The sequence below is a fragment of the Primulina eburnea genome, chromosome 2 (assembly GCF_022965805.1).
Source record: "Primulina eburnea isolate SZY01 chromosome 2, ASM2296580v1, whole genome shotgun sequence".
NCBI classification, from domain to species: Eukaryota; Viridiplantae; Streptophyta; class Magnoliopsida; order Lamiales; family Gesneriaceae; genus Primulina; species Primulina eburnea.
Genome location: NC_133102.1, coordinates 15,273,364 through 15,294,193, shown reverse-complemented (window position 1 = coordinate 15,294,193; position 20,830 = coordinate 15,273,364). Strand labels below are relative to the sequence as shown.

Sequence of the window (20,830 nt, the reverse complement as noted above, 5' to 3'; positions counted from 1 at the left end):
GCCGCCGCCGCTCCTCCTCAGAAATACACGCCGCCGCCCCCCACTACCGAAAGCCGACCACCGTCTACACAACAGCAATTTTTCCATCAACACTCCGATTTCTGGTAACTCTCTCGTGAAGTCAAAGGTTTTATTTCGAAATTTTTCTCAAATCTTGAGATTAGTTGAAGTTGGTGTCATTCTAGTGAGGAATTGGTGATATTCTGAAGTGGGTACGTCGAATTGGTATAACTCTTCTGTAATTGGATGTACGTTGAATTGATTATTGGTGCGGTGCGATTATAGTGTTTAAATTTGGGGGTCCGATTAGGTTTGATTTTTGTTTTTCTGTTGGTTGGGTTTGATTGTGTGATTGTGATATTTGATTATTGAGTTGATGGCACCAAAAAAGAAGTCGAAGAAGGGTGCCTCTTCCTCTTCAAGCTTCGATGCTCACCGATTCTGGAATGTGGAGGCCCAACAGGTGTATGAGAGATCAATGACTCGGTCGATCATTCTAGAGAGGGGATTTAATTTATCAACAATACATGGTTTTATTAGGCGTGAACTGCAAAGAAGACAATGGGTTGAATTTGCTCAACCTCCTCTAGACGCCGTGATTTCTGTCGTGCGAGAGTTCTATGCCAATCTGCGGATACGGCATGACGATTCAAAGGTACTGGTGCGAGTTAAGTTGGTATCGTTTGATTCTCAGACGATAAATATGATCTATCAGATGCCAAGCCTCGAAGAAGACGAGTACAGTGAATTCTTAGAAGATGGGGTTGATTATTCAGAGGTCATTCGGACCGTGTGTCAGGCAGGCGCCGTATGGAAAATGAGCTCGAGTGGTCCAATTTCGCTGAAGAAATCCGAGATGAACCCTAATGCAAGTGCGTGGACATCGTTCGTGTTGGCTCGGGTTCTCCCATCCTCGCATTACCACGATGTAACCAAAGACAAAGTTGCGCTTGTCTTTGCTATTTTGATGGGCAAATCTGTTAACTTGGGAATAATAATATATGGATCGATCATGAGAGCCGGCACAGGATTAGCCACGGTCGCCCTTCCATGCCTTCACATTGTTACCGAACTATGCAGACAGGCCGGCGTTTCCTGGCCGCCTGATGAGCCAGTGCTTAAGCCGAAGGCTCCCATCGTTGTTTCCTATAGGCCCCCCGGTGATCCAGATGACGAGGACCTGCCACAGGCACAACAACCACCACCACGACCTGAGGGAGCCCGAAAGCGCAAGGGAGACAGATTGAGGCGACTGGAGAATGAGATGCAGGATCAGAGGCAGTTACTAGTTGAGCAGCACCAGGTGCTAGATTCACTTCAGTACCGGACCGACCATTTCATGGGATTCATGATGGACTTCACCTCCGTGCTTGCTCAGCGATTCCTACCTTTAGGTCCAGAGGATCCCATGTTTCCCCAGCCACCTGCATGGCCACCGCAGTATCCAGGACCACCACCACAGTATCCAGAACCTCCTCCGCAGGCCCCACCCCAGCACATGGATGAGGATGTCGATGATGATGACGGCGAGCACTGACGCTCGTCGTGTGAGGTATGCTTGTCCCGTTCGTTCTTGTTTATACATTGAGGACAATGCATATTTTATGTTTGGGGGGATGATTTGAGTTTATTTGATGCTTTAGTGTTTAATTTTGATGTTCATTTATTTATTTTAACAAAAAAAAAATATTTTATTTAGTTTTTATGTTTTTCTTAGTCATAATTTTTTTTAGAATTGTGGAATTAAGGTGATAACCAAACAATGAGGAGAGTTGACCCGAAACACATGTTGTTCCTTGATTACGAATCTAAATGCATGCTATCTTTACTTAACCGTTTATACATTAATTCACGATTGCTATGATTGTTGATACATCCGACGCTAAGAGAGTGTTCATGTGATTTGTGATTTGGAATGTATGAATGGACTCCAAAACCTGCATGTTGATTACTTGTTATTGAGTTGTATGTTTACTAACACAAAAATGATTCTGGCAGTCTTTGAAGTATGTTGGGCTTGTTTTCCTTGAAAAAAAAAATTGTCATTTGTTAGCCCTTTGAGCCTAAATGAGAATGAGATGTGGAATTCTTTCTGTTTGAATACCCGAAAACATGATCTGTCTGTGTTTGTTGATTGGTAAATTGAAAGTAGTCTAGAACTTGGTTTGGCACTCTTCGAGGTGAGATACGGGTATTGTGTGACTTAGGGATGATTTAGGCGATTTTTGGAACGTTCGAGCCTTTCAAGCCTACCCATAACATCATATACACCCTAGTGTCCCATGTTTGAGCTTAATGAAAATCGAATGGAGTGTGCCAAGGCCCAAAAGCCCCCATTCGTATCAATTCTAAACTCCTACGTCAACTACCAACTTTTGAGCATATACACTAGTACCCACCGAAAACTGAGAGAAAACGAACCTGTGTATCACTACAAAAGTTCTTCTCCCTTGTCTGCGTATAAGAATAACATGAAAATGTGAAAAGAAAGAAAGAAATGTCTATTAAAAAAAGAAAGAAAAAGTTGAATAAAGAGGGAAAGAGTATGACATGTGATGTGAAAAGGAGGACAAAATGGTGAAAATGTTGTGGCAAGGCAAGTGGAAGTGAAACAAAAGGAAGGAGACCCGTGTTGAAAAATAAATTGGTTTGTTTTCTCTCACTTTTGACTCCCTACCTTCATTTGAAGCCATTAGCCATAGCCTAACGTTATAAGCTTAAAAGACCTATTAACCAAGTCACACGTACCCAATATACTAGTGGAGAAGAGTTGTCAAAGTTAAGCCTATGGACACTTGAAAAATGCCGTCGATACACAGAGAATTTGATTGTGCACATGTGCGCATCTCATAATATTGGATTTTATTTGGTTAATTGTTGTTTTCATTTTACCACTTTTGTTTAGCCAAATGTTACCCTATAAGTCCTGTTGATTTGTGAAGGTAAATGTGTGTCTCAATGATTTTTCTAAGTACGTGTGTGTCGAGGAGTCCAAAATTTTATGAGATGAATAGTTATAAACGTATCTTGGCATTTGGAGTGGGTAAACGAGAATAGCAGAACACACATGCACGTGAACTGTGAGTAATTTGGCATGTGTTCGATTCAATATCATGGAAACTATAATCTCTGAGGCTAGAGGTTATCCTTTTATTCCACAATTCTTGTTCGTTTAGTCACTTTCTTTAGGATGTGTTTAGTTTATTCTAGTCTAGTTAATGTTTTATTCATTTTTATTTTGCTCGGAACTAGGAAAAGTTTAAGTTTGGGGGGATTTGATAAGTGCATTTTATGCACTTACATTATTCCTATACTTCATATAGATTGTTAGTCTTTTTGAGCGGAATTACACGCTTTTGTTGTTTTTTGGTGTGATTGCAGGAATCTAGGCGCGGCTACAATATGTGTATGGAAACGAGCTAAAATGGCGCCTAGGAACAGAAGTGAGAGAAAACACAAGCTCTGAAATGCAGTGAGACTCGCGCATATGCGCGAGTAAGATCGCGCATATGCGCGAGCAATGCCCAAAGCGAGGTGAATTACAGTGGGCCTCGCGCATGAGCGCCGCTCATGGCGCGCATATGTGCGAGAGACAAGAAGCAATACCAGAGACTAGAGCGCAAATGCGCCGATCATGGCGCGCATATGTGTGCAAGACAAAGGCAACGCACAGGAGACCCGCGCATATGCGCGAGTCTATGTCGCACATATGCGCGTGTCGCGCATATGCGCGCGGCGCGATGTTCAGAAATAAAAGGGTTTCGGCGTTGATTTTAAAAGGGTTCCGAAATATTTTTAGAGGCAGCCGTCATAACACTCGAAAAAGAGGCGAAAAAAGTCAGAGCACGGAGCACGGGGCGCGAAGAACAGAGATAGAAGACGTTGGATCCAGACATGGAAACGCACTTTCATCTCTCGTCAACACGTTCTTAATTCGGTTTCTTACTTTTACGTTTTTAATGATTACAAACAGTTTTGTATTGATTTAAATTCGAGTATGAATAAGTTTATTTGCTAGAGATTGACGTAGTCGTGGTCGAACCTATGTATTGACGTTTTGAATTTTCATTGATTTAATTCATCGTGTTTATTTTTGATTTCTTGTCTTTAATGCTTTTGGATTACTGGCCATAATTAGACTGATCTAATAATTGAGATCTAACACTCGAGAGAGGTGATCGAAATTAGGACATGGGAAATCGCATTTTCAGATGTTTATAGCATGCAAAAGACGTATAACTTTGGCGAATCCATAACAGGACCTTGTGTGCATTTATTACGTGTTACATGGTTTTTGATAGACATATTAAAATCAGTAATAGGTAATACAGTTCTATTTGTCACTTGAAAAAGGGAATAGAAAATATGGTGAGTTCTTGGTTAATAAATACGGTGTGATTTAATTAAATGTTAGGCAATGTTAATTTAGCATAGGGGAGACTCGACGAAATCATATCTCTAGATTTATTTACTAATTGAATTTATACTGCATGCTAGAATTACTGGAATTGTTATTTAATTTGACTTGATTTTAAACCAACTATTTGATTTGTCAAAATAAAGTCGAGCTATGTCAATTATGGTACTTAATATACAATTCTAAATATTTACTCTTCGTGTGATCGATATTTGTATTCAAACTAGTACTAAAACTTGACAATATATACTTGCGGTAGTGAAAACACGCAACAATTATATATCATGTCTATATATACGTAGAAACATTACGTGCTCTGATTCGCATGTAAAAATGAGTGGAGAATGGAGATATGTATATGTTTGATGATTAATATATATATTTTTTACATGCACTCTAGTTTGTGAATAAATTTTATATATTAAATTGAGTTTAAATAGTACAATTTAAATATAATTACTTTTGGCGTTAAAGTATGTACATTGATTTTTTCCATAGTTTAATTCTTTTTTTATATGGTGTTGATGCGATGATGTTAACATGTGATCGACGTATCTAACATCACATTAACAGTCTAATGAAAAAAAATTAAAATTAAAAATAAATAACTAAAATGAAAATTACGAGATACAAATTTGGCAGCATTGTTGACCAAAACCACACGGGTACACATATGAAAAAATGGATAATTATATTTTTGGTCTTGTAATTTTCGTTGCTTCCGCTTTTGGTCCTATTAGAAATGAATTTGGATTTTTAGTCTTGTAATTAATATTTTTTCAGTTTTTTTGGGATGTGTTACGGTCAAATTACATTTTTAGTTCGGTAACTTGCATGTTTTTTTAATTTTCGGTCACATAACGACAAATTTACATTTTTAATCTTGTAATTCGAATTTACTCATTTTTGGTCCTTTTTCTCGTACATGGATGTCGCATTGATTATTGGAAGAAAACTTCAATACATGTCGCGAATTTTTTAGAATAGTATTTGGAAAAAAAATCGACGGACTCTGGTTAAAAAAATGACCAAAAATGAAAAACATACAAGTTACAGGACTACAATTGCAAATGCACCGTGTTAACATGATAAAAAAAATGGAACAAAAATACAGGTTACAAGAATAAAATGCAAATTTATTTTATCAGTACAAAAAATGGGAAAAAAAGTTATTTGACAAAATATATAAATTCATTATTAACAAGATCAAAAATAAAAATATATATAAATTACAGTACCAAAAATATAATTTTCGAGAAAAAATCCAATTTCGGTTAAAAAAAAATACAGGAAGTGCAAATTTCAACCCAAATCGCCTTTGAAATTTCCAACCACACCCTTAACCTTGATTACGAGGATCACTATAAATGCCATTCCCACAATTTCCTCTCACCTTTTCACATGCAAACAAGAACCACCACCCCCTTCATTACACTTCTACGCAAACATCTTCATGTATCTATACATATACACACACAACATAGAGATATATACACATACATATTTACATAGATATATGTGCATAAATTGTCTTAATTTTGATAAAATGAACCGTTGTTCGAATTCTCAATGCAACAGCAATAGTCACAACAGCCGCAATTGTTCGACGAAAGCATCCACCACGGGGATCGGCGGTGGAGAGGGTGGTGTCAGGCTGTTTGGGGTGAGGTTGACGGATCGATCATTCATAAAGAAGAGTGCGAGTATGGGAAATCTGAACTCAAATCACTCGGCTGCGTCGGCGTCGGCGTCGGCGGATTTGCCTGATGGGTATCATTCGGATGATCTGGCGCACGGGTCTGCAGCTGATGCTGCTTTCCATCGAGCTCAGAGGAAGAGAGGTCTTTATTTTATTAGGGTTTGATCTCTTTGCATGTGAGATTAATTGGGATAATTAAACAATTTTTTTCGTGGTTGGGCTTTGCATGCGGATAAAATTGGGACCTGGATAGATTGAGGATTCTTGAATTTATTCAGAAGATTGTTTGATTAAGTTTTTTCGAAGCTTCGCATGTTGGGGTGATTGTTGATTCTGAGTTAATTTTTTAAAATTTTTGCGCTTTGCGTGTGATTTTAGTAAGTTAATTTCATGTTTGAATAAAAGAAAATTCTTGAATTATCGAATTATTTCCACTTAATTTCAAGATTTTTTTCTTTACTTCCGATGCGTTTTGTTTATTCGTATTTTTTTTGGGCGTTTTGAATGTGAAAATATATCCAAAAAATAAGTGCAAGAAATTTAAGCAGCTTAATTTAGTTAATATACATATTAATATGAAATTTTTCTGATGTTCTTTTCCCAGGATATTGCTTTTGCTTGGTTCTTTAAACGATTATTAATGTTAGGGGTTTGATTTCTCGTATCACTGCGTAGAAAATGTGAAGTTCTCCATTGATGTTGATATGATTTTATGATTAAGTCATTCCATGTATGTCTGATACGATTTGGAGAAATTTGTCGTTTCTTATTAATTAAAATATGGATTCTGGAAATTTTCTACATATATGGAGTTTTCAAATAACCTTTACATTTTGGCGCACCCTATATACTTAAGTCAAATTCACTGCATAATTAAGAAACAGCAGTCCCCAATCTATTTGCACCTTCAATTACGTTGGACCTTCCTGCGGAAGGAATATGGTAATGGGATATCATATATATTCTTGGTCATAATATAGTCTGTGTCTATGACAATCTTTGCATTTCCTCGACTTGGAAAGTCATTCTATGTAGTGTCAGAAATATAAGACTACTCCTCTTGAATTGTCTTTAACTCTTAGCGTATGTATCTTTTTATGAACGTTGCTATCCAATTTTGTACTGGGCCTGATTTATATTACATGCTTGAATGCTAAAAATTGTATTGTCTCTTTATAACAATGATACATTAGATTGTCATCATATCAATGAATCTGTAGAATTCAGTTATTCAAGGATATGATATATGTAACGTTCAGCAAACACTTGGATGATATAATTCCATTTTCTTCAAGTATTAATAAGTGATCTGTCTTTTTTCTTTTTTATTGCCAGGTACTCCATGGACAGAAGAAGAGCATAGGAAATTCTTAAACGGTCTACAAAAGTTGGGGAAGGGTGATTGGCGGGGCATATCAAGAAACTACGTTCCTTCACGAACGCCGACTCAAGTAGCTAGCCATGCTCAGAAGTACTTCATTCGTCAGAATAATACCGCTAGAAGAAAGAAACGAAGCAGCCTCTTTGACATGGCACCAGACATGGTTCGTATAGCTTCTCCTCGCCTACCTCTAAATCCCTGCTATGGAGTGTGTTTGAATTGAGTAACACTTTTCTTGTGAGAATCTTTTTAAATAAATGTGTCTGTGAAAACCTGATGTTTTGTTGGACTTTTAAATTTTTTTAGTGCAAAAACAAAGTTGAAAACAGGAACCCAGATGATGTAGTCTCTGAAGCTTCTTATTCAACTTGTCTTTGAAGATCAAAAATATGTTTTTCAACTATCATACCCAAAAAGCATACATTATAAAAAATTCTGATAATGAAGTATTTTTTTAAGCTAAGTGATTCTATATCCAAACTTACTAAATCTATATTGTGAAAGTAAATGATTTGTTTTAAATATCAGGAAGCATTCTCATCATCAATGCCTGAAGGCCCAGAGCGATGCAGCAGCCAATCTCGAGTGATCACCACAGAAAATGAAAAACACATTGTTTCATCATCTCATGTGACAGCAGGTAGCAACAGTTCATTGCCTTCTCTAGCGCTGACCCTGAAGCCAGCTTTTATGCCCTTGCCATTCCAACTGTGGCCACCGAATGCATCTTCGGATAACGATGATGAATCCCATATATCTCTCCCACTAATACTTAATCCAGCACCAGTCACTAAAAAAGAACCGGTAAAGGAAATGGTAGCCATATCTGAGCTGAATTTAGAAGTGGTCGGAACTTTCCCGGTCGAGCCTTCATCACTCTCCTTGAGGCTACCCGAGGATCAATAAACCAATGATTAGGAGCAGTTTAAATGGGAGAATAGTTGCTCCCTAATCTCCATTGTTAGAGTAAATGCATAGCAAACCAACTTGTTGCTTGAGTTTCGTTGATTGTTATTTTAAAAAAAATTTAAATAATATTTTACAGTTTTATCAAGTTATGATATTTAATTTATATGTATACTCGTGCAAGTTGCATAGATAAAACCCTTGAATATATTAAAGGTACCATGAGATCTATCTCTCAACGTAAAATCCTGAACTCAATATGAAGTGTGTCGTATATTCTAAACAGTTTCCTAATAGAATCAACCGCCTAACATAAAGATAAAGATTGTTTGATCTTGAGACTATCATTGTTTCATTGGTGAGGACATGGAGATCCATTCATACAGATGGTTAATCATTTGATGATGCAATGAACAACCCTTTCTCGGACTATTTAACAACCCTTCAAGTGGTTATCACTTCTCGAGTAGAATAGTCTGTGGTTATGGTTGTATATCATTAGTCCTTTGACCCGGGATAATGTAGAGGCTCTACATATTAGCACGCAATTTGATCTATTTACAGACTTCATTGAGGGTCATCAGGTGGCGAAGGTTGGGTATAGTTTCGAAATATGTAGGAGCAAATCATTGCATTCGAGTATTCACTGTTTGCCTACGATTGAAGTTATCATATGTGATTTGATGAGTTAATAGTATAAGGAATCACTAATCAAAGATGTATCACATCATTATCGAATTCATTCGCAACTCTCAATATACGAATGATTGTAGATTCGATCTAGATATATGAGTTGAATGGACTGTATTGTACTTTAACCATAATTTAAGGTTCTTTTATGTACTATCAATGATATATAGGGGCTCATGAGACGATGTTATTAGACGCTCTTACCATGATCTGATGGGTGCAGACAAACTTGAGTTCTAACATTCTTGATCAAAGGGTTTATGAAAAAGAATGATGCCAATTAGGGTAAGTTCGAATAAAAACAAATATTATTCTAAATTATAAGAAGAAGTTGTGAACTCACGGCTAGCTGTATTCCTGAATCATTGAAGGTCATACATGAAATACCCCACTCCCATGGCATTTAAATTACATAGAAATAGCATAGCGTATGTGGAAGCATAGCACTTTAAAGTGAAAACATAAAATACTAATTTCATAATAAACATTACTAAACTTTTAATCATCATCCTTTACAAAACTATAAGAACATAATACTAAAAGTCACTACAAATTTTTTTTTGGGTTTAAGGTATTAAAATACAGATAAAATTCCCAATGATTCCCAACATGACAAAATATTTTTCCTTATATTTTATATGACTTCTTCCTCCTGGACAATCCATTTCAGTCCTTTTTATCACCTGCACCACATGACATAACTGGAATGAGATAAAACTTAGTAAGTAGAACACTATACATATCAATTCCGTATAGATAACTTTGGCTTAAAATGTGGCTATAGCAATGAAAATGAAAGTAGAACGATACCATCTAGAATTAACATTACATACTCAAGGCAATATGGATAGTATCTCATGGCATCAGTGAAAGGAAAAGAAATGATAGTCTGTGACATGTGACCTGTGGTAAGTATCTCCTTGATATAAATTTCAAAACTGGGAGAGATACTCTATAATCATGTGATTGACCAATAACATGCATGGATTATTATCATTCCTTGGCTTTAATCATAGGAACTCTTATTGAGGCATTTATACAAACACTTGGTAGGCACAATGGTGTATTAGCTCATTGATAAATGAATTCAATGAAAATCCTTGAACAATGAACATATAACAATATATAGATCAAATATATACCAATGAAAGGAGCTAATTATTGACAAACATGGCTTATATACATATATTCATCATATGAGCTCAAGGAGACGTTTCTACTTACAACCCACAATCACTTGGTAGCTATAATATCTTGAAGCAATTCCTACAACCATAAACACAACAATAACTATATATCATGACCAATTGGCAAAGAAATTCATCATCTCTCTAAACTCTCCTAACTTCCAACAATACTAAGTTCTTACCTTGTAGCTTGTAATTTGAGGTAGAATAAGCTAAGAATTCTACTACGCTTATTTAACTTGAGGTGTAATTTGAGGGAGAGAAAATCTTTGAGGGAGAAAGGAAAGAATCGATGGAGAAGGATAGAAACGAGGAGTGAAGGGTTTAGAATTATATTTAGAAGCCTCCAAATACACCAAAAACGTTTTTTCTATGCCACAGACACGAACCCCATGCCCCCCCTCCGTGTATGAGTCCGTGTACATGTTGGAAATCACTCATTTTTCATGGCAAGACCGGACCCCGTGTAGGGGTCCGTGTACCCTCTGCCAAGGGCCAAAACTGCGTTTTTTCTTCCGAATTAGCCAACGTGGTAAACATAAAAGTTGTAGCCCTATGTCTTTTCTTGCATCTCCAATTGGCCTCATGTCATTTGAAGGTCTTAGTAAAAGGTTATGCTCATTATCCCAACATGTGTCAGTGCAGGAACAACGAAACATACGACACACTTCGGGCCACTTTTGGCTCGTCTTCCCTAATGATTTCAACAAAACTCAAAACAAGAAAGTTATAGCCTTATATCTTATCTTTCTAATGGAAGTGGCCTCACATCAATTGGATCAATATAAAAAACATCATACTAAAAATCACAACTACTGTCACATTTTTCATATTGTTTTTGCACTTCCGTTTCCTATTTAGCTCAAGATCAACTTTATATTCTACCCATTCATTATCATTCCCAATCACAATTATATAACATAACTCCAACAACTATTCCAATAAACATAAACATAACCATTCTAATCCCATTTCAATAAACAACACCATAAACAATAACCATTAAATCATAAAACATGATTATAATAATAATAAATCATAGAGATTAACATAATAAAAGATTGGGCTATTACAATCTCCTCTCCTTATAAAAATTTCGTCCCCAAAATTTTCTTACCGTTGAATAAATTGGGATAACGATGATTCATTTCTTCCTCCGATTCCCAAGTCGCCTCTTCAATAATATGATTCCGCCATAGAACTTTTGCAATACCAATCTCTTTGTTTCTTAATACTTTTACCTTGCGATCAATAATTTGAACCTGTACTTCTTCGTAGCTTAGGTAAGGTAAAAGATCTAATGATTCATGTCGAAGAACATGAGATGGATTGGGAAGATATTTGCGTAGCATAGACACATGAAAGACATTGTGCATTCGATCCAAGTGTGGTTGCAATGCAAGACAATAGGCTCAGTCCCCAATCTTGTCGAGAATTTCAAACGGCCCAATGTATCGAGGATTTAACTTACCTTTCTTGCCAAACCGCACCACTCCCTTAAAAGGGGCTATTTTAATAAAAACATGATCACCTACCTCGAATGTCAAAGTCCGTCGATGAACATCAGCATAACTCTTCTGTCGAGACTGAGCGGTCTTCATTCGTTCTTGGATTAATGCCACCACATCTGCTGTTTTTTGAACCAATTTTGGGCCCAACATCTTCCTTTCACCTACTTCTTCCAAATATAAAAGAGATCGGCACTTTCTTCCGTACAGAGCTTCATGAGGTGCCATGCCAATTGAAGTCTGTAGCTATTGTTATACGTAAATTCTACTATAGGCAATTTAGAATCTCAACTTCCCGGGAAATCAATTGTGCAAGCTCATAACATATCTTCAAGAATTTGAATTACCCTTTCGGGCTTCCCGTCGATTTGATGATGATATGATGTGCTAAAGGCCAACTTGGTGCCCAATGCTCTGAGCAAACTCTTCTAGAATTCAGAAGTAAACCTCGGGTCACGATCAGATTCAATTGACACAGGGATTCCATGAAGTCTTACAATCTCAGCCACATAGACTTCAGTATACTGGCTCATTGTAAATTTTGTCTTGACCGGAAGAAAATGAGTTGACTTTGTTAACCTGTCAACAATCATCCATATGGAGTTGTAACCCTTTGGCGTTCATGGAAGTCCCGTTACGAAGTCCATGGTGATATGTTCCCACTTCCATTGAGGTATTGGGAGAGATAACAAAGTTCCAGCAGGTCTTTGATGCTCAATCTTAACCTCCTGACAGGTTAGACATTCAGAAATAAATAACATGATATCTTTCTTCATACCTGGCCACCAATAAAGACGTCAAAGATCTTGATACATTTTGGTACTACCAGGATGAACTGAATATGGCACTGTATGAGCTTCAATGAGAACATCCTTTCGAATATCATCACCCATAGGAACACATATCCTACCTCGAAAGGTCAACAACCCATCACGGTTCAAACCAAACTCAGAAACTCCTTTCAAATCACTCTAATTGTTCAACTCTAACTAGCTACTGAGGCATACACGTTGTGTGTGTCATTAATATATGAGGCTAATATATTAAACATTCATGATATTACAATACTATGAAACCAAAATATTTTGTACTTGATCCATGAAAGGCAAGGGACCCCAAAACGTAATAAATATTTTTGAAGCAATAATATCATCTCATGTGAAATAATGATAAACTTCAATGTAAAAGAAGTAAACAAATAGTCAAAAGATTATCCAAACAATATGAGAATATCATCAAACAAAAATTTATTTAATATAAAAACCTAAAATTTGTCATCCATATTCAGCTAATAAATAGAACAAAAAACAATTAAAGTTTTAATTGTCTTTAAGCATTTTATGCATAAGCTAAACCCACTATGGCCTAACGTAATAAAAAAATATTCATTTTATCAAATCATATCATGGTACAACATAAACATACAAAATAAATAGAACAATATATTAAAGCGTGCTATAAAAAATTGATATGACAAGTATTTTGCTAAATACATGGCAAATAAAGTAGAATTGATAAACTCCTTTTATTTGATCATTTATAATGTTTCCGAGCATTATAAATTGGAGTATTTGATAATAAAAGGTCTCACCAGAACTCAATTATTAACATAAAATAATAACAAAAACTATAAATCGTTGTAATGAAATTTTTTAAAACTAAGGGTTGTCATTAACATGTGAAAACTGAATTTTTTTAAAAAATAAAGGTTGTCATCAACACAGCCAAAGAAAAAAATAAATAAAATAGGACTTTTTTGATACACTGAATATGATGAAAAAGATATGAAAAATTGTAAATTAACATGAGAAGTCATACTTAAAGATCTCAACTTTGTATCATTGTCAGAGTATAAATGAGAAATGAGTTTTTCTAAAAACTAAAGGTTGTCATCAACACAACCAAAGACAAAAATAAATAAAATAGGACCCTTTTGATACACTAAATATGATGAAAAATATATGAAATAATGCTAATTATGAAAAAATGTAAATTAACCTAAAAAGTCATACCTAAAAAGTCTCAACTTTGCATCAATGTCAAGGTATAAATGAGAAATGAGTACAAACTTTAGAGTACCATGCTCATTTCGCTTATTGCAATTGCATATATTATCACAAATAATTTGCTTATTGCACTTGCATGTATCAAAAAACCCAAGGTTTGATGATGTTCAATTCCAGAATTTGAATACCATGGTGGAAACTAATTGGTGATGAAAAAATAGACTATTACAATAAAATTTCCTCACCAACTGATTCAATTTCATTTTAATCAAAATTTAGATTAGAATTGAGGGTGATTAACTTTTCTGCTGGTTCGTCTCTAGGTACACTTGGCACATGCTGCTCAACTACTTCTTGGGAGTATAACTTATCATTTTCAAAAGACACTGATGGGTAGCGGTGCCTGTAGTGATATGACTTCCTGTCACAGAATCATTTGCCAGTCATGCAGTGGTAAACTTTGAAGTCAAAAGTCTCCTTAATATATTCAATCAATGATGAAACACATCTCAATCAAGATGAGTAACAAAATCTACGCATTCCCCAAGATTCCTTGTCGACGAAGGCGTGGCTTTGTTGATGGTTTGAACTCGTTTAAATTGTCCATATTGTTCCCAACTGTTTTTGTATTTTTTTTTTGCGTATGAAATGATTTATAATGATATCATAATTTCCAAACAAATGCATGGCACATGGGAATAATTAGAGAAATAGCATTTAAAAAATTACTTTCTAGCCTCTCGTATGCATCAAAAAATTCATCTGGGTCTTGGAGCTTATCAATGTCCAGAGATGGTTCCAGGCTTACAGGCTGACTGTTAATGTAGAAAAATTACCATTTAGTCAAGCACATATGAATCAAATGAGTCTCGTAGAACTTGTGTCATTAAAACTCATAAACTGCAGTCTTTACCTAAGACTTGTCTTCAAAGTAAATGGTGCTAGTTTTCGAGCAAGGCCAAGACCTTGCCTTCTATCTCGAGGCATGTCCTTACCTTTTTTAGAAACAGCATCACTTACGTTTACATTTTTAGCAAAGCTCGCCAAATTGGAGTCCAAAATCGTTGTTCTGATGTCCACAATTCTCTTCGCCTCAATCAAGAGCTTTTCCAGACTCCTTAATCCCTAATATACATATAGAGCACCGCACCGATTTTTTATTCCCTATTTGCGAATAAAACACTCAGAAAAAATCATGAGCGAACTAAACCAACTTCAAGCGAGATGGAAGACAAAAAATCTACGACAAATTCAATGTAGTCTTGTTTTCATCCTTTCTGCACATTTATCCTCCAAGCCACAGTCATTCGCACCCCAATAGTTAGTAATACGGTGGAACTGAACCCAGAGGAAAGGAAAAATCAAATGCAAGTAAACGGTTTCTACATTTCTCATCTTATCAATATAAATTGTAAATGCAAAGTAGTTTACACAGAAAATTAGTCAAACAATTAATCTTCGTATGCTAATATCAGCATTCAAAAGCATAAAATTCGCACAAAAATTAGGCAAGCCTTTTAGCTTACGACTTCAAATAATCGAATAATATAAGCATTTTCTCTCCCAATAAAGCTAGTCAAAAGAATGCATAAATTAAACAAATGCAAAACATTAAAAGTACCCGATATTTCATAAACTCATTGATAGAATCTAAGTCCTCAGAGTCTATGGTCACTGAAGAGGAAAAAATTCCCCAATTCAAACGATGAATAAAAAAATTGGAAAAGAATCATAAGATGTAAAATATTACAGAGTAGAGAAAGAGATAAATATGAAACCTTCAAAAAGTTGATGGGTTTGAAGTGGGAGTGAAGATCAGTCAAGTTTTGAGAAACTTTAATTTTCACGGAATAGAAGATCTTTCACAGAAGAGAAGAAAAAAATATTAGTGTGAGATTGAACAATCTGGGTGGGAAATTGAACATGGGAAAATCTAAGTGATGCATTTAAGAACGTGGAGTGATGAAGTGGGGGTGAATGGTATTTTAGGTAGTTTAAAAAACAGACCAAGACACCATTTAACTCTAGTATGCCCAACTTTAATAAATAGTAAAAGATAACTGAATATCCAATTGTTGTTCCCTTAAAATTCGATCAATCAAAGTAGAGCAAAGAACTAATGCAGATAATTGATTTACTGTACATGGAGATACTAGAGTTATTCCACTCCTTTGAAAATCAAGTAACAATGGTTTCTGAATCATGAAACCCAATAAATAACTGGATTTACGACTTAAAGCATCCGCAACCACATTAGCTTTTCCGAGATGATAGCTAATGGTGCAATCATAGTCTTTTACTAGTTCCAACCATCTCCTCTGTCTCATATTCAATTTTTTCTACGAAAATAAATAAATCAAACTTTTATGATCTGTAAAAATTTCACATTTCTCACCATATAAATAATGTCGCCCAATCTTTAAGGAGAATACCACAGCCGCCAACTCAAAATCATGCGTGGGATAATTCTGCTCGTATTTTTTTAGCTGATGAGAAGCATAAGCGATCACTTTCCCACGTTGCATCAACACAGCACCTAACCCATGCTTTAAAGCATCTGTATACACAACAAAATCCTCAGTACCACAGGGAAGTACTAATATAGGGGCAGAAGATAATTTATCTTTCAAGGTTTGGAATGTTTTTTGGCATTCTATGGTCCATTCAAATTTGATAGCCTTTCGTGTCAAGCTTGTCAATGGCAATGTTATTTTTGAAAAGTCTGCTATGAATCGTCTGTAATACCCTGCCAAACCAAGAAAACTCCGTACCTCTGGAAATGTCTTTGGAATGGACCATTTTCTAATAGCTTCAATCTTAGATGGATCGACTGCTATTCATTCTTTTGACACAATATGGCCCAAAAACGCCACTTGCTCTAACCAAAACTCGCATTTCTTTAATTTCGCATATAACTGATTTTCCCTCAATGTCTGTAACACGATCCTCAAATGCTTCTTATGAAGTTCTCGTGTCTTAGAATATATCAAAATGTCATCAATAAACACAATCACAAAAGTATCCAAATATGGCTTAAAGACACGATTCATCAAATCCATAAATAATGAAGGAGCATTAGTTAATCCAAATGACATCACCAAAAATCCATAATGGCCATACCTCGTTCTAAAAGTAGTCTTGGGTATGTTCTCTGTTTTTACCTTCAACTGATGATATCCGGATCGAAGATCGATTTTTGAAAACACAGTGGCTCCTTGTAATTGATCGAAAAGATCATCGATTCAAGCCAAAGGATATTTATTTTTTATAGTTACCTTATTGAGTTCTCGATAATCAATGCATAACCTCAATGACTCATCTTTATTTTTCACGAACAAAACCGGAGCTCCCCACGGCGAGAACTAGGACGAATGAATTCTTTATCTAATAGCTCTTGCAATTGATTCTTCAATTCCCTCATTTTAGTTGGCGCCATTCGGTAATGAGCTTTAGAAATTGGGGCTGTACCTGGACTCAATTCAATAACAAACTCTACCTCTCCATCAAGAGATAAACCAGGCACATCATCATCAAATACGTCAGGATACTCTTGAACCAAATCAATATTCTGATATGACTGAAGAATCAGGATTCCATCTTCTTTTTTCATCGTAAATATTCTGCCCTGAACCTTTCCTTTTTAAGAAGAAAGAGGACACTTCTATGCTGTATGCCCCATTTTCTTGCATCTATGACATCGGCCACTTCCCACTAAACACTCACCCTTGTGTGGCTTGCCACACTTAGGACATAACGGTCGCTCCATATCTGAAGAAGGTGCAGAAAGTTTATTGTGTTGGTCCATTTTTCCTTTGCCTTTATAACCACCTCGAGTGCTAGTCTTAACTGTCGCTCCTTTTCAATTTCTTGTTCAGCGTGCTCGGCAAGTAAGGCTCGCTCAACGATGTCTTGATAGGTGATTGATTTTTCCATGTGAACATCCCTTCTAATTTCTTGTTTCAACCCGCAAAGGAAATATTCTCCTTTGTCTTTATCATTTTCAGCAATAAATGGAACAGACACGCATTCTTCTTCAAATTTCAATATATATTCAGCAACATACAAGGAATCTTGGCTCAATGCAAGAAATTCTTTAACTTTCTTCGCTTTAACTTCTCTTGAAAAGTTCTTGGCATAAAATAACTACTTGAACTCATCCCATTTTAACTCGCGAACATTGACAGTCACTTTCGTAGCTTTTCACCAGATGCGAGCATATTTCACTAGCATAAACACAGTACAACTTACTCTATCTCGATCAGTGAACTTCAGATAATCGAATATAGCCTCCAATTATTTAACCCATTCAAGAGCTACGAGTGGATCGGAACCACCAACAAATTCGGGAGGTTTCATTCGCCTGAATACTTCATACGAACCACCTTCGGTGTTTTCCACTCTACCCAGTCCTGTTTCTTGATCATGACCCTGAATTGGATGGTGCATGCTCAGTAGCTATTGAATCTGATGACTATGTACATTCGCTTGTTCTTTCAGTAGCTTATTAAATTCATCTACAACTTTTACAGTCTTATCAATGGGAGGCGTCCTATCGTACCCTTCAATAATCTTTCGTTTGGGAGGCCTATCCTACACATATGTTCATTTTAACATAGATAGGAAGAAAGAATACATGAATGGAAATGAAATAGAATCAACTCTTAATGTTAAAATCAATAGATGCAGGATCAAAAACATACCGGATTGTCCTAGGTAGAAGAAGTCATATATGGTCCAAGAAAATTGTGCTCTGATATAAATTGAAACACCCCACTCTCATGGCATTTAAATTACATAGAAATAACATAGCATATGAGGAATTTATAAAATAAACATGTAAATAATTTTAACTTTAAAATAACAGCGGAAGTCAACATTGTATTTCAAATCACAATTTAAAAATAATCCAACATGTTAAAATCGAGTTTGAATAATAAAAGGTGCATAAACTAAATCATGAGGTCCTCGGGTCTACTACTGCTGCCACAAGATCTCTCATTGGTCTACGCCCTCCGTCTCGACCTCTTCAGTACCTACTACAATCAAGTCTAGTGAGTTTAAAGACTCAACATGTAAATATCGTGAATAATAAGTAAATATATCATAAAATCGCATGCAACGTAAAAATAAAGTATCGTAAAGCGTATGGCGAAAATCATACCATGAATAATTATAACTACGTGCATATCTGAAAATCATACGTAAAAGCTTTGCTCAATAGAGCTCTGTCATGTCATATCATAATTTTCTGATAGAGATAATGTTTCTAAGCAAGTAGCCCATGACATAGCGTAAGCGCATGATCAGACTAAACCACAGTATACTGTGCGGTAGAGATCAATCACAGCCCTTGGACTCGATGTCCGTACCCATACATAATCATAAACCGGTCGTAAGTCACCGGGCGGAGAGGTCTTCGGTTGCGCCTACCGACTTCCAAACCCATAAGCATAAGGTGGCCACAAGACATATAGCATATATCTCAAAAATAAACATTTTATATTTTTATGCACGTAATATAATTATAACCTTATTTTTACCGGATGAGTTGAATCGCTCCCAGGCTTGATGCGACTTAATTCTAATATGTAACACATGCAATAAATCTTAACTTGACAAAAACTTAACAATCGAGCTAAAAACGAGAATATTAAGACAAACCACTTGATTTTTAATCATGGTTAAACGTACCAACTCGAACTAACATTAAACTGACGTTTAACCATGATCAAAAATACTCCAAATATACTGAAAAATATGCATAAGAACTGTAAAACACGAAAATAGATGAAAGGAATCCAAAAACATAAAACACTCTTTCGAGAGTCATTTTGGCACCTTTCACCGTAAATTCTCGTACGACCTCCAAACTCGACCAATTCACGAACGGCCAAAAACATTACCTTCCTAACTCATTGAGGTATGGGCTAAAAGCCAACCAAGAACTCAAACCACCACAAAAACCGCAACCTAAAGTTGCTGTCAAGAACAGAATTTCAGCAGCAACTATGGTGTGTGCGTGAGGTGTATATCTGAAACAAATGGTCATTGTTTTCACAGACTCTTACCAACATCCTAAGGCATGGCTTGGACCATGGCTAAAGGCTAAAAGTCATTCACAACTCGAACAAACAACTAGGACAACAGAAAGTACCAACCGAGAGCACCTAAGTCTGTATATTGTGATGTTTTGCATTGTTTTGCTGTCAAGTTTCGTTCCAATGGCCATTTCATCGACCATGGCTCGATCTAGACATGATGAAATGTTGTATGAACCATGGCTATGGGATACAAGCCAGCCACAACCCATCCCAACACCTCAAAACCTAAGTCACTCACACAACCAGAAACAGAAATTTTCGAATGATGCTTGGGTTGCTGTTTTAAAAATCCGATGGAACCATGAACCAAGCTTTGAAAGGACACCTTGTTCATGTCCTAGACATGATAAGGGATGATTCTAACCATGGCTACAGTCCCTAAGACAGCCAAGATTCGAAATCCCACTTTAAACACCCAATGACAGAAACTTTGACACAAAACTGTAACTCATGGAAATGTTGCTGTAAATTCTTTGTTATGCTTGTATGGACTTGAACCATTGACCCAAAAACATCCTAACACATTCTAATTTATTCCTAAAAGCAGCCTTGTGTGCCTGGAAAAACGAGACAACCTCCTGAAGCACCAAACAATTCAAAACCGTGAGTCACAAAGAGTAAGCCGAAAAATCTGCGCAGAAACTTTTGTGTTGTTGCTGTCAAAATTTCGTTTTTACCTCATGAATACTGAACATATAATGCTTAAAAATATTTATAGGACTTGATTGAAGAGCAAAGAAACAACATATACATGCCTGGAATTTGTTTTGACACAAAACAAATCAATACGACGAAGACGAACGGCGGAGTCGGAATGGAAATTTCTTTCTTGTTTTCTGCTGATTTTCACGATTACAGCTGCTGTTCTCTTCTGAAATATTTCGAAATTATGGATGAAGGGCTGCTAGGTAATGAGGATGAAGGTTACAAGGGGT

General features: G+C 36.1%; 1 protein-coding gene and 1 long non-coding RNA gene across 2 annotated transcripts; one reads left to right on the top strand and one right to left on the bottom strand.

Moving 5' to 3' along the window:
- The first annotated feature begins 5,833 nt into the window (after positions 1-5,833).
- Positions 5,834-8,516, top strand: LOC140824608 (transcription factor MYBS3-like). The gene is made up of 3 exons (XM_073186175.1): positions 5,834-6,258; positions 7,452-7,660; positions 8,026-8,516. The coding sequence occupies exons 1-3, from the start codon at positions 5,871-5,873 to the stop codon at positions 8,401-8,403; spliced, it is 975 nt and encodes a 324-aa protein (XP_073042276.1). The 5' UTR covers positions 5,834-5,870; the 3' UTR covers positions 8,404-8,516.
- Positions 8,517-13,873: 5,357 nt separating this feature from the next.
- On the bottom strand, positions 13,874-15,726 carry LOC140824607 (uncharacterized). Its single transcript, XR_012116393.1, has 4 exons — positions 15,573-15,726; positions 14,708-15,468; positions 14,331-14,609; positions 13,874-14,215 (listed from the first exon to the last, which is right to left on the bottom strand). It is a non-coding gene; the product is annotated as an uncharacterized lncRNA (long non-coding RNA).
- Between the last annotated feature and the right edge of the window lie 5,104 nt (positions 15,727-20,830).